This window comes from Limulus polyphemus, unplaced genomic scaffold (genome assembly GCF_000517525.1).
Source record: "Limulus polyphemus unplaced genomic scaffold, Limulus_polyphemus-2.1.2 Scaffold481, whole genome shotgun sequence".
Taxonomy (NCBI): Eukaryota; Metazoa; Arthropoda; class Merostomata; order Xiphosura; family Limulidae; genus Limulus; species Limulus polyphemus.
The window spans coordinates 469,127-481,990 of record NW_013666091.1 but is presented as its reverse complement, the minus strand read 5'-3'; the positions used below and the strand labels follow the sequence as shown (position 1 = coordinate 481,990).

At 34.8% G+C, this 12,864-nt stretch overlaps 1 protein-coding gene across 2 annotated transcripts in view; it reads left to right on the top strand.

Moving 5' to 3' along the window:
* The first annotated feature begins 1,832 nt into the window (after window positions 1-1,832).
* LOC106458535 (low-density lipoprotein receptor-related protein 2-like) overlaps window positions 1,833-12,864 on the top strand; it is a 178,518-nt gene continuing 167,486 nt past the window's right edge. For both annotated transcript variants that reach the window (XM_013918054.2, XM_022384774.1), the window contains exon 1: window positions 1,833-1,973. In XM_013918054.2, the coding sequence (XP_013773508.1) occupies window positions 1,883-1,973 (91 nt within the window). In that variant the 5' untranslated portion in view covers window positions 1,833-1,882. The remainder of the gene's footprint in view (window positions 1,974-12,864) is intronic.

Sequence of the window (12,864 nt, the reverse complement as noted above, 5' to 3'; positions counted from 1 at the left end):
CTTATGACGCCCCCCCCGGCGGAAAGGGCGAGCATGTTTGGTGGGACAGGGATTCGAACCGGCGACCCTCAGATTGCGAGTCGAGCGCCCTAACCACCTGGCCAGGCCGGGCCCTGTAATTGTTAAAACGGTAATAATACTTTACAATATACCTTTCATAATTACTCTCTTATTTTAGTCGGCGAGAGAGGAGCTATTATTGTTATTGCCGACACAGATAGGTTACTCCGGTGGCTCAGCGGAAAGCTAGAGGAATCATATATAGCTAAATTCCGGGTTCGATCCCTGCGACGGACATTCTTTACCTTTGCACTTAACAACAAACAAACTACACAAATCTTCAGTTCTTTCTCACAAAATTCAAGGCTCTTGCTTTCATGATTATAATTTATAATGATGCTTAATTTTAACATGTTCTATACGTCGTAGGAGATAGCGATTAATGAAGCCATTAATTTCTACTGATAAGAGGGAAAAGATCTAACTTCGAAACGTTTGGACTCAATGATCATTAATCTTACAACTGTGTTCGTTGCAGAACAGCTTAGTTAAAGCATAAACGACTTTGATGTAATGTGAAACCCAATACGACACCGAACGAAAGGCTTGTTTAGTGTCGTATTATCAATTACTGAAAATATTCGTTGAATCAAATTTATACAATATATGTTATAGCATTATTTGTTAACGTGTTTTTTTGTTTGTTTAGGTAATGTAAAAATTAGGCTGCTAACGACAAATAAAAAGAATTGGTGGGGCATTTACGAAAAACAACAACAAAACAAGCTTGAATTTATAATTGCTAATAAAATTGGATTTTTTATTAAATGCATAATTATTCAGTCGGACCGTGAACTATTTTAATATTTTTGTTTAAAAGTTTCAATCTCCGTGATTACGGGTCCCCCTAGTGGGACAGCGGTAAGTCTACAGACATACAACGCTAAAATCCGGGACTTGAATCTCCGTGGTGGACGCATCAGGTAGCTCAATCTGGTTTTTATCTAAAACAATTAAACAAACCATGATTACGGATTAATTTGGCAGTTAGCGTGAAATGTTGAAGTCTGTTACATCAATACGGACAGAAGAGCTTTACCGGTACATTTTGCATAGAGATCGGTTTGAGGTATTTCTAGGTGTTTTAATAATTCATTTACAAGCTTTGAGCGAATAGATATTGAAAACTTTCTGAAATTGAACTCTCGCAGAACGTTCTGCGAGAGATTATACTTGTTTTTGTTGTTGTTTTGGTTCGTGTTTCATTCACTTAGAAAGGGTACGCCGTGCTGTTTCGTTTTATGTATTAGTAGGTGTCGTGGTAAGAAACATATAACGTCACACGTTCTGATTCTAAGAAAACAGGTAGAATGAAACAAATATTATGTAATAACTTGACGTGGAAAAAACTTCTAAAATTTACAATTAATATGTTAGTTTAAGAATTACAGAGTAAAAGGGTATGACTGCCTGTATAAAATGTTTCGTAATGCTCTTACAGAAAATATTCTTAATGAATGTTATTATGGGATTGCTGTCTCGTTAATTTAAACATGAAATGCGAATTAAGGAATAAGAAACATGTCACTTTTTTTAAAACAGCTTTGCTAAAATTCACAAATCCGCTTAATTTCTTTTCATCTAAAAAAGAAAAAACAACATCATACTGTATGAATATTGCTGCATTTATAAAGACTTGGAGATATGTATACATGTTACAGGGCCACTAAATGCGCAGTGTTTCCTACGCAGGAAGAGCGTGGTTGCCACCGGAGTCTGTTGTGACCGCTCATTCTGAACCCGACATTCTTTAGAAACAGCAACGTGTCGAAAGGAAGAGATGGTGGTGTGAATTTTCGCTACACAACAAGAGCGTTGAAGTATGGATCGGTACTTACGGAGATACTTGGTTGTCGTAATTTTTGTGATCCTCAGTTTACAAACATTTGGTCGTTCAGAGTCGGCAGAAGTCGGTAAGTTCGTATGTGATGCGTAAGTGTATTCATACTATCTTTGGAGTGCTACAAGTAGTACAGTATTACTAATAGTAATACTAGGGGAATATAGTGAACGTGGCAGACATGTTAGTTATGGTAAACAAACAATGTCCTGTGATTCTGGTTTTATATTGTTTTGCATACAAATTTCATACTTCTGATCATACTACTTGAAATTGAATGTTTAGATAGCTCTTTGTATTTCTCATTTACTTGAATTTTACTTGTTGTACTATAAAGTATGAGGTCGTTATTTGAGATATTTAACCCCGAGATAAGTAAATGCTTTGGTAGGAAATATATTGTTATTTTCTTTTGTCAGTTTCTTGCTAAGTTAATTTCCAAAAATTTTGTTGGCATTAAGACTAAATATTGACTTCGATTTTTCGCACTGTAGTAATTACGTTTATGTAGCTTCGCATTACTGCGATCAAAACTGCATAAGAAATATCAGTTGGACAAGGCTCTCTATATGTATAGTATACAATTACAAGGCCTTAGTAGTGTCATTAATATACAACTACTACTAGTACCACAAGGTTGCCTTGACTCTTGAGTAACACACGTGGCATTGTATAGAAGCCTGGTTAGGCCTAAAATATATTCGTCTTGGCAATGTGAAATATAAATCAAGAGTCTGGGTTTACCAAAGAATCGTGTTACATAATGCAGTGACATATTGACATCTTTAAAGAAACAGAAGGTATTTAATGACCTGATCACTGGTGCAGTAGGATTGTTTTTTAAAAATGGGTTATTATTAAAGAGACTCGGAGCGAAACGACCTCACACAAATCAATGGAACCGCGCGTTTTCATTGTATAGGTGAACTAAAATTTGTCATGCAGGTACCACAAGTTTGTGTATTGTTATCACAAAGGTCCGGTTTCTTTGTACGAATAGGCCTGGAACAAAGCTAGAACTAACTTAAAGTTTGGTAGTGAAGCGTGTTTTTTTTGTTCTTTTGTGGGATTTGAAGAAACTTGGAGACCTCCAATATACGATTTTACCTCAACATTAGATCTATTGGTTTATAACAAAATTTATACACAATTAATCATTTTCTCATGTAAAATGAGGATTCCATTTAATAATGTATTTTCTCACATAACAATTTGTTTTGAGAGATAGACAAGCCATAAAGAAGTGGTTGTTTACATCTACTTAGTGAACAATTACCGCCTTAACCTTAGAAGTTTAGCTTTCTTAGCTATTGAAACTTGGAGCAGGGTTATGAAATCGACAGTTTTCCGGAACGTCAGTGGGTATTTCACAATTTTAACTTTGTGAAGTTGCGTAATACATCTCTGACGGTGGTACTAAGGTTTTAGGAAGGTTGCTTAATCCATACCGTTATTGTGTGAAGTTGCGTAATACATCTCTGACGGTGGTACTAAGGTTTTAGGAAGGTTGCTTAATCCATACCGCTATTGTTTGACAAATTACGTAATATCTCCATAACAGTGGTATTAAACATAAACTATAAATATACGAAAGCATTTGGGTTGTAGGGTTTCGAATTTTTATCTTTAATTTATCTTACGTGTCTTCATAACATCACGGGTGAGACAAAACGTAATATTTACTCGTAGAAGTCTGCCCAATCATTACTACTATTGGCAGATAATTGTTTAAAATATTTTCCTATCGGCAATGAAAGGGGGGTCGCATTTTCAGAGCCCCCAAAGTTGTACTCGTAGGCACCATAATGGGAAACTGAGTAAATTCTCGTGTACGTTGGTCACAATATTTTTAAATTTTGTTTTCAAGAGTAAAGCGAATCACATCGACAATGAAGCACGACTTGTGCACTTACAATAGGAGCAAGTGAATATATGTTGTTGTATGAAATTTAAAATTCCGAGCTGCTTTTTTTTTTCTTCTCACAAAATTAGGCTAATTTAATCAGTAAAGGATATCAGTTTAATTTCACTTTTTCCTTACCGCTCATAATAATGACTTTGATGAACAAAAAACAACTGTATTATTATTTCGATTAGAACTTAAAGCAAGTTTCATATTAGTTCCTAAACTTTTTAGTAATTTGTGTTATCTTGCATGTAAGTTTCAGCGTTCATTTTCTTCAAAAGCTCCATGTTTTATTTTGTAAAGATCCAACTTCAGTAATCGAAACTTGTTTCTACAAAAGTGATAAAGGATACTCAAACCGTGTTATTCTTTCCCAAAGCGACACGTGTTTTTATTACGATATAATACACTTGGAGGTTGTCTCTTTAGGTTACATTTTCCAATGCTGGAAAAGGAAACCGGCAAGGATCTTGTAGTTTATTGGGGGTGAGTTGCCGCGCCGACAGGCATGGACAGATCTGAGTTGCTTTGCATCCCCCTCCCCTTCCAAGTTAGGCCTACGTAAAGAGCAGTATGCAGGTTTATACTGAATATTCGCCACCAGCATGCACTTGCCATACAGGTTTGTCGGGCGATGAGCGCTGACTCAGCCCGCGGCAGTTTGTACCTGGTACAGGTTTTTGAGACGGTGCTGCTCATGGGACGTGGCAACACACGAGGGAGAAGGGGGGGGGGGGTGTTTATGAAGCCGGCTCACCAGCCCGTGAAAGTTTTATGAAGGTGTGGCAGGAAAGAGTTAAAGAAGAAAACTATTAAAATTATGGTTCCATTCTCCTTCGAATTGTTTTGAACCTCCTAGAACAGACATTCCCAACCCGCACTTCTCAGGGGGTACATAGGGGTCTGAGAGTATAACCAGGGTTTACACTTTACATAGTGTTTTAATCTACAATCTGACAAAGAGTGCAAAATGGCTAACATAAATATACGCTGAGTTCAATTTATCGATGTTATCAATACTATTAGATCCTTATCCAGTCCACACTTACAGATTTCATAATAAAATAATATAAAATCAATATAGTTTTATCAAGTTTTGATCCTTAATTGTTAGGGGTACATGGGAACCTGTCAGAATGCCCAAGGCCAAGGGGTACAGAGGAACAAAAAGGTTGGGAATCCCTGTCCTAGAATGTACGAATTCGCCTTTGTCCTTCAGCACTTTCAGTGTATTATTCCTTCAAACGCTATTACAATATGAACGGATACAAGTCTGTCCGTATGCAGCTGTATCTAGTTAAGTCAGGTTCCTATCTCGCACAATGACTTGTATATGCTGAAATTAGTCATTAATGTTATTTATGTGTGTGTTTACGTATTCGTGTTTATCAGCTTTTTAGCTTCTCTGTCAGTCTCAATTATAAATAATAAAATTACATTGTTTTTCAAGTTGTCTTTATTTTCTCCCTGCTTTTTGTTTTCCTATTGCAGGGACCACAAGAAATTTATTAAAATTAAGTTTTCTCTTGGATAAAATAACACGCAGTGGAACAAAAACTGTGTAGGTAATCCTTTTCACTGTTTATTCATTGCCAAATCATGTAATTATATACCAGTTTAACGATTGACTGTCCTTGAAGTTGAACTAGTGGCTGAGTTACAAAGTACATATCTAACAGAAGTTTGTGTTGAATGCGAATCAACGAAAAATGTTTTTTTTATTACTTTTAATATTTCTTAAAGTATAAATAAAGTGACAGATGAACACAGAATTTGACCCTTAAGTTTAGTCACTACGTGTACGTGGTCACATATTAGGAAGATACCAGTTTCAAACTTAGGTGTTCCTAGTTATAACATTTTTTGAGCACCTGATAGTTTGTTTCCAGTAGTAATATTTATCAACATCAATAATCATAATTCCACGTGCTTATTATACACATTTTGTGGTGTTATTTTACGTGCTTTGACAGATTGTTTTATGAGAAATTAATTGTGATTTTGTTTGAAAATATTAATTACTGACTAAACCGTAAGTAGGAATCCAGATGTGGCAGCTGTCAGTAGGTGCAATAACAACATGGCACTTTTGCAGTATTCATAGGCGAAAATTTCCCATGTTAGATGATAAGAAGTCATAGGTGTGTAGTTTTTACTAAATATTAATGAAAGAGCTTTTCACGTACGTGGCCTAGTGGGAGTGCTGGGCTGAGGATTAAAAAAAAAAAAACTCGAGTCGCGATTTGCCACTGAACACGCTCTACACGCACCCTCAGCTTCGGGAGCGTTATAACCGCGACAGTCAATCCTGCTTTTCTGTTAAGAGTAGCCATGTAGGCGGCAGGTGCTGCTGACTAGTTGACTTTGCTAAGTTAATAATGGTTATGCCTAACCCTCGGGTTTGTGACCTGGCCGTTTAGCCTATGTTTCGCATAAGGTATTGTTCAGGTTGAAAATATCGTGTTTCCCCACATGTGTGAGTGAACGTGTGAGAAAAGTCAGAATATGAAAATTTATGTTTATAAATTCATAGAAGTTAAATTATTGAATTATTCCACTCATATATGCCTGAAAAGTACAATGTTACATATCACGCGTCATGTTATTATAAAAAATGTTGTATTACTTTACATTGTATTTAGGTACTAAAAAAATTGATTTTTTTTGTGACTTTATTTCCGGCCACCATGTGAGCAAACACACATCAGTGTGATTTATATTGCATGTGCATATTTCTTGACTGACACGGTACTAACCAATAACAAGTTACAACCTATTTTACTTAACCGCGTACAAATTGGTTACAACGTATTTTACTGCATCTGATAATAAGTGGTTACGACGTATTTTAATATTTCTAGAAACTTACTTAGGTCAGTAAAAGGAATCTTGGTTGTTACATTTGATCAGAAATAGCAGTTGAAGCTTCATCCTTGCCGGTGTGATCAATCAATTGTTATGCTTGTCGTGTACGTGGCGACTGAATTCACTCGTTTCCAGTTTCTGAGGGGGCCGGTTTATGGAACCCCCACTCTCACTTTTATGAGGATCGCATGAGAATTGGAGGTCATGTTGTATTTGACGTCACCAAGAGGACACGTTAACAAGTTTTAAGGTTTCTATCAACACCAACTGCTACTAAAATTTTTTAACGTTGCTGTCTCAGGATAATCAGAAAAATTAAAAATTTTCCCGCAACTTCAGAATGTATCATTTTCTTCGTGTGTGTCATGGAAACGGATGAGTTGTAAATAAATGTTGATTTTGTCAGTTGTTTTCTCATTGTCATATAAACCTTCTAATAACCTTTGTTTTTTTAATTAAATGCTTTAAAATTAACTTAAACAACGGTTTTTATAGTTTGACATTTTCAAACTTCGACGTACGATGCATATTTGTCGTCAGAAAGAAGAAATACTGGTTGTCGTAGTTCGGTAAATTGGTAATTGGATTTAGAAGGTCTGCAAGCTATTTTTAATGGGCGGGACAAAGGTGCAGTTTAATGTACGGTTCAAAGTCATTTAGTGAACTAACCAGGGAGACTACATCTTGTCGGTTAGAGCTAGTCATTTACGCGGTTTCGCGTGTTTATTAAATTTTTACTACTTAACGATAACTCTTAGTTTCTTTTCTTGTGCGTTATGACTCTTTATTATGACTCTTTATTAATGTTTCCATTCTTGATTTTCGAAGCTTGAACTCCATTGATTTTATTTTATATTAAACAATCCACATGGTATCTTTTGTATTGGTTATTAAGTTTAAATTTACTGATGGGATTCGGATATACAAAAACAATTTGCTAACTTGTTTATGCACCAAATTGCTTATGGGTTGGTGACTGTTGGGTACAGGTCTTTAATAACATATTCTTGCGCGCACACATACACAACTTAAATTTACTGATGGGATTCGGATATACAAAAACAATTTGCTAACTTATTTATGCACCAAATTGCTTATGGGTTGGTGACTGTTGGGTACAGGTCTTTAATAACATATTCTTGCGCGCACACATACACAACTTCATCAATATTGCAATTAACCACACTAATTACTGCTGAGGTAATTAAAATCACACTTTTTACGATAAAATAAGAATAATCTATCGATTCACTAATCTCCAGTTATGGCCTTTCTTTTCTTTATCGAGAAAAGGATGATTAAAAAAGGTTACGAATTTTCACAATATAATTTTAGGTCCAAAAATTATGTAAGGAAATTTGAGCTTAGAACAGGTTTTTCGTCTATAATAATAATTTACATGGAGTTCGCTGTAGATACGAAACAGCTGTAAACCCGTAATCTTCTTTTTTTTCCATAATGGACGTAGCGTATGTCAGTATCTGTGTATGTAACCAAAACCACTGCGCCATCTATTGAATGGCACCACAAACAAAAAATCCATAAAAAAATTACACACTTTGGGTATTCAATATTTAGACAATTAGAAAAATAATTATGATATGTGCAACAACCATATCTTTATAATATAACACAAAACAAACCTAATTGTGTACAATTTGGTGAACACTGATTCGATGTTATCCAACCAGTTGGCGTTCCTTAACCCTGTTGTTGGCTTAGGTCGCCTCTCGAAAAGGGGGGGGATAGAAATAATTTAAAAAAAATTAAATAATGAATTTATTTAAAAAAAACTTGATTAAACTTGTATCTTTTGTGGATCCATTCTGTCTGTTCATCAAACAAGTGTATGCTGAGAATAAAAAAAAAAAAAAAATTCTACGATACAAAATGGACGAAAGCGAAGGCGTTTCTCAGACATACAAGTGTCAGGCAGCATCTAAGATTCATTAACGATCACACTAGCCAGTTACTGTATTCTGTGGTGGAATTAATGGAAGCCAGTGGGTGTTAACCGACATAAGATGAGCGATGATTATGATATATGGATAATATATATAAGGAAGGAAGGAGGGGTACCAGAACTATATGGGTGGGTTTATAGTTATTGGTTAATAATAAAAAACATTAACTGAAATATTATTTGAAGTATTACTGCTTATAATATATTGAGTAGTTATTAATATCTTGCAGTGATAGTGTCAATATTATTACTTGAAATGTACAGTTAGGTAATATATTTCGTAATTAATATCGGAGTAATTATACTGAGGAGAAGATTTGGATGATCTGTGATAGAAATCAAGGGTGGTTTAATATCTATTTTTTTAAGAATAACTATCATACCCACAACCGGCTATAGACGGTGAGTGATAGTGGGATCTGAGACGTTGTGGGTTCTCGCACCCAGATCCTAAACCCCTTTTTTTTCGGTTACATGCTGACTAGCTCTGCATTCGTTTGTTTTGATTATGTCTGATAGACGGAATATCCCCAATGCTTTTGAGAGCTATAACCGCAAACATTTTCACTTTAAAATGATACCTTTTGTAGTTTAATACAACCGGTATACTTTTATATTAGAACTTTGTTGGCGCGTTCACTTACTTGTTGGCGCGTACATGTACAAAAAATAAATTGTAGGTTATATTATAATTTCGTCAGGACTATAACAGTGCTGAGTGATCGCCTGTACGCTTTTGATGTAATACAGTTTATATGAAAATTGTATACTCGTATAAAATAAATATTAAGTCTATGACATTTTCTTCAACTTCAATACTTGTGGTAAAGTTGTGGCAGTCTAATATCACGGTTAGTAGCCTGTACAGCCACCTAAGCCTAACTTTTAATTGGTTAGTTTTTAATAACCAGATAACAATTACTAGCTAGTTTCCATCCTAAGTTTTGGCTGCTGTTCTGCTACTGTTGTCATAGGCTACTAACCATAACAACGACTCGTGTTTGAAAATAAAGTTTATTATAAATCGTACACAACCCCGTGTTCTTCTGTTTGTGCGCAAAGTCTGTTACAAGTTCCACAACATAGTGTTCTTATGTATGTGCAAAGTCTGTTAGAAACCCTACACAACAGTGTTTCTCCGTTTGTGTATTAAGTATTTTGGAAACCCTACACAACACGGTGTTTTTCCGTGTGTTTATAAAATATTTTAGAAACCCTACACAACACAGTGTTCTTCCATTCGTGTGTAAGTGTTAGAAACTCTACAGCAGGGGTCTCCAAACTACGGCCCGCGACTCCGGTTTATTAAAATGATAATATAATTTTTTGAATATTATAAACACAAAAAATAAAACGTAATTGAGCAAAAGCCCATCTGTTTATGTATGTATCACTATTTAATTTTACCACGACCCCTCAGGCCTGCGAAGCCTAAAAAGATCTACCTCCCGGCCCTTGTCTAAAAAGGTTTGGAGACCCCTGCCCTATACCATCAATTATCTATTCCTGATCATTTCCTAACCCACACATAGAATTATATATTCTTTATACCCCCTCCCTTTCCAGATAAAGTATTTTGTATGATCATAACTTAAAAGGAGAAAGTTTAATGATGTAGCGTAAATTCTGCATGTTCAATAATTATAGCATGTGATTAAAGTTTTTCTGTATCTCAAGAGGTTTTTTTTTTCGTTTCTTTTCTTTTAGACTCCATTAGGCTTATACAAGTTAACTGTGCATCTAGCACTGAGCTAAAAATTTAATTTCGAGTGGAAAAGAAGTAGACGAAAGTTAAGGCTATCTCTGCTGTATTCGTGAATTTCATTATCCAGTTTAATGTTAATTAAGTTGTTTTGCTTACGTAATAGTCTGAAATATGTACTGCATAAAATACTTTATTTTTTATTATAACCGTAAATACCTCGTAACAATCGACAAAAGTCATTTATCGTTGAGCATTGAAATTACGACGCTATTTCTTAGTAGACGCCAATAAAAGAAAATGGCTGTTGTACAAATGCAGCGTGCGCGCTAAAAGTTCAAGGGAAGTAAAGGGTGAGAGTCAAACATGGTATCTTTTATAAGGAAGATTCTGGTTCTTGTGTATATATTTTAATATGTTATCTCGTAACCCTGTTAGATGGTATTTCAAGGAATAACTGGTTCTGTTCAAAGCATGCGCTATCATTTGGTATTTCTTGAATTGCTAAATCGTCTATCGCTTTTCTTTAGACGTTTGAAAAGTGAACTAGTTTTTATATTTGTAAAACGTTGTATCTTGTTAGAATATGTTTTGTGATGTCAGAACAATCGTGACAAGGTATATGCATAGATATATTCATAGTTGGCCACACATGCCTTACGATAAACCCGAGTTTCCTGGCAGTTCTAGAGCTTTGATTGTAGACAATGCGGTTGTTGTTTTTAAGACTACAGACTAGTTTTGAAAAGACTTACCACTTCTTTTTATGCATTTCTTGGAACCGAGTTGTTCCAAACCAGTCGGGTTCTTAGCTCGCGCACGCTTATTTGTTGAGGTCAAGGTAGTCATGTTTTGTATATTTGGACTCGCAGGTAATGCTAATTAAGAAAAGTTTGAGTTACAGCCATCACTATTTACAAATAAAGCTCTTTATTGAATATTTCCTGTTATTATTATTTTCTTTTTAAAGCAAACTATTAGTGATGTCTTCGGCCGTAATCCCAGTAATGAGATACGACCAGCTTAGAAGATTTTTAGTCCTAAATTCATATACTAAGTTAACATTATAAATTAATTTTCATAATAAATATAAAAAGCAAAACATATATCTAATAAAATATATATACTTTTGTGTCAATGTTAAGAGCTCCTAAGTGGTAATCACAAGGTAAGTCTCTTGAGAGGCTACAGAAACGGCATAATCACTTAAGCCTTTGTTAATATGTTTTGTGTACATACATTTTTAAAATTTATTTATTGGTTTGTATTTCACGGAACATCTTGTCCCTGTTTCTTGTTTTATTCTATTTTAAGGATTTTGATCAAACACAATGGCGAAATACCTAGACTATTTACTTTTATGAAACGTTTGTCTGCCTTGACTCAGTTTCAAGATGTTTAAACTGAAACCAGAACTTCTCTCTTGAGTGATACATTAAACCACCGTTGGCCAAAACAAGTCGGTCAAGATTTAATGGTAAACATACCACCGAGTGTTATTAAAAACAAACATGATTCACATCATTTAACATATTCTGGGTCAGGGCATGGATTAAATAATGAATTCGAGTCTTTCTCTTTATTTCCTGCATAGTTAATTAAATTTGATGCAATTTCAGAGGTTTAACAGTACACGTATTTGAAATAGTTTTTACTTACAAACTAGTAATATAAATATTTCTTTCTATAAATAGGTAAACAAGTAAAACAGAGATATTAACTTTTAGAAAATATATTTTGACATAGGAAATACAAGTATATTTATAAAAGAACAAAAAAACAACAACAACAAATCTGATGTTCCTGAAGCACTTGGAGTATTTCAAATATTATTAGCATACTTGCATAAGATGCAAAAATCAATTGCTGTAATCAGGTTTCTTTTATGCTACGTTTAAAAGAGTTAACTAAAAGAAGAAAAAAAAAACTTTGAGTTCTAAATATCCGCTTTAAATGTGGTCTGAATAGAATGTTTTTGTTTTCTCTATACCCAAACAGACGAACTTAATTGGATAAGAAATAACATGTAAGCACATATGGTTCCTTTTCCTTAAGTTATAGTTAGTTTTGTTGCCAGTATAAAGTATGAGTTATTTATTGACTTGTACAGATGCACATTGTTATCCTATGCAAGAATCGGCTTACTTCGTTTCCCCAATGTATTTACTCGTGGTAATTCATTCTCCCGGGATCTGTAGACATAAGTGAAATTGAGGATTTCAGTGACGCTCGTTTTGTTCTTACTAAAGGTGCAATCAGAGAAACGTGGATGAAATGATAATTGATGTTTGTTAAGCGATGAACAGTGCCTGTAGTATCTTACCGATTTGAATGGAATTTGCAAGCTCTTAGCGACAATTGGTGTTTGTTAAGCGATGAACAGTGCCTGTAGTATCTTACCGATTTGAATGGAATTTGCAAGCTCTTAGCGATAATTGATGTTTGTTAAGCGATGAACAGTGCCTGTAGTATCTTACCGATTTGAATGGAATTTGCAAGCTCTTAGCGATAATTGATGTTTGTTAAGC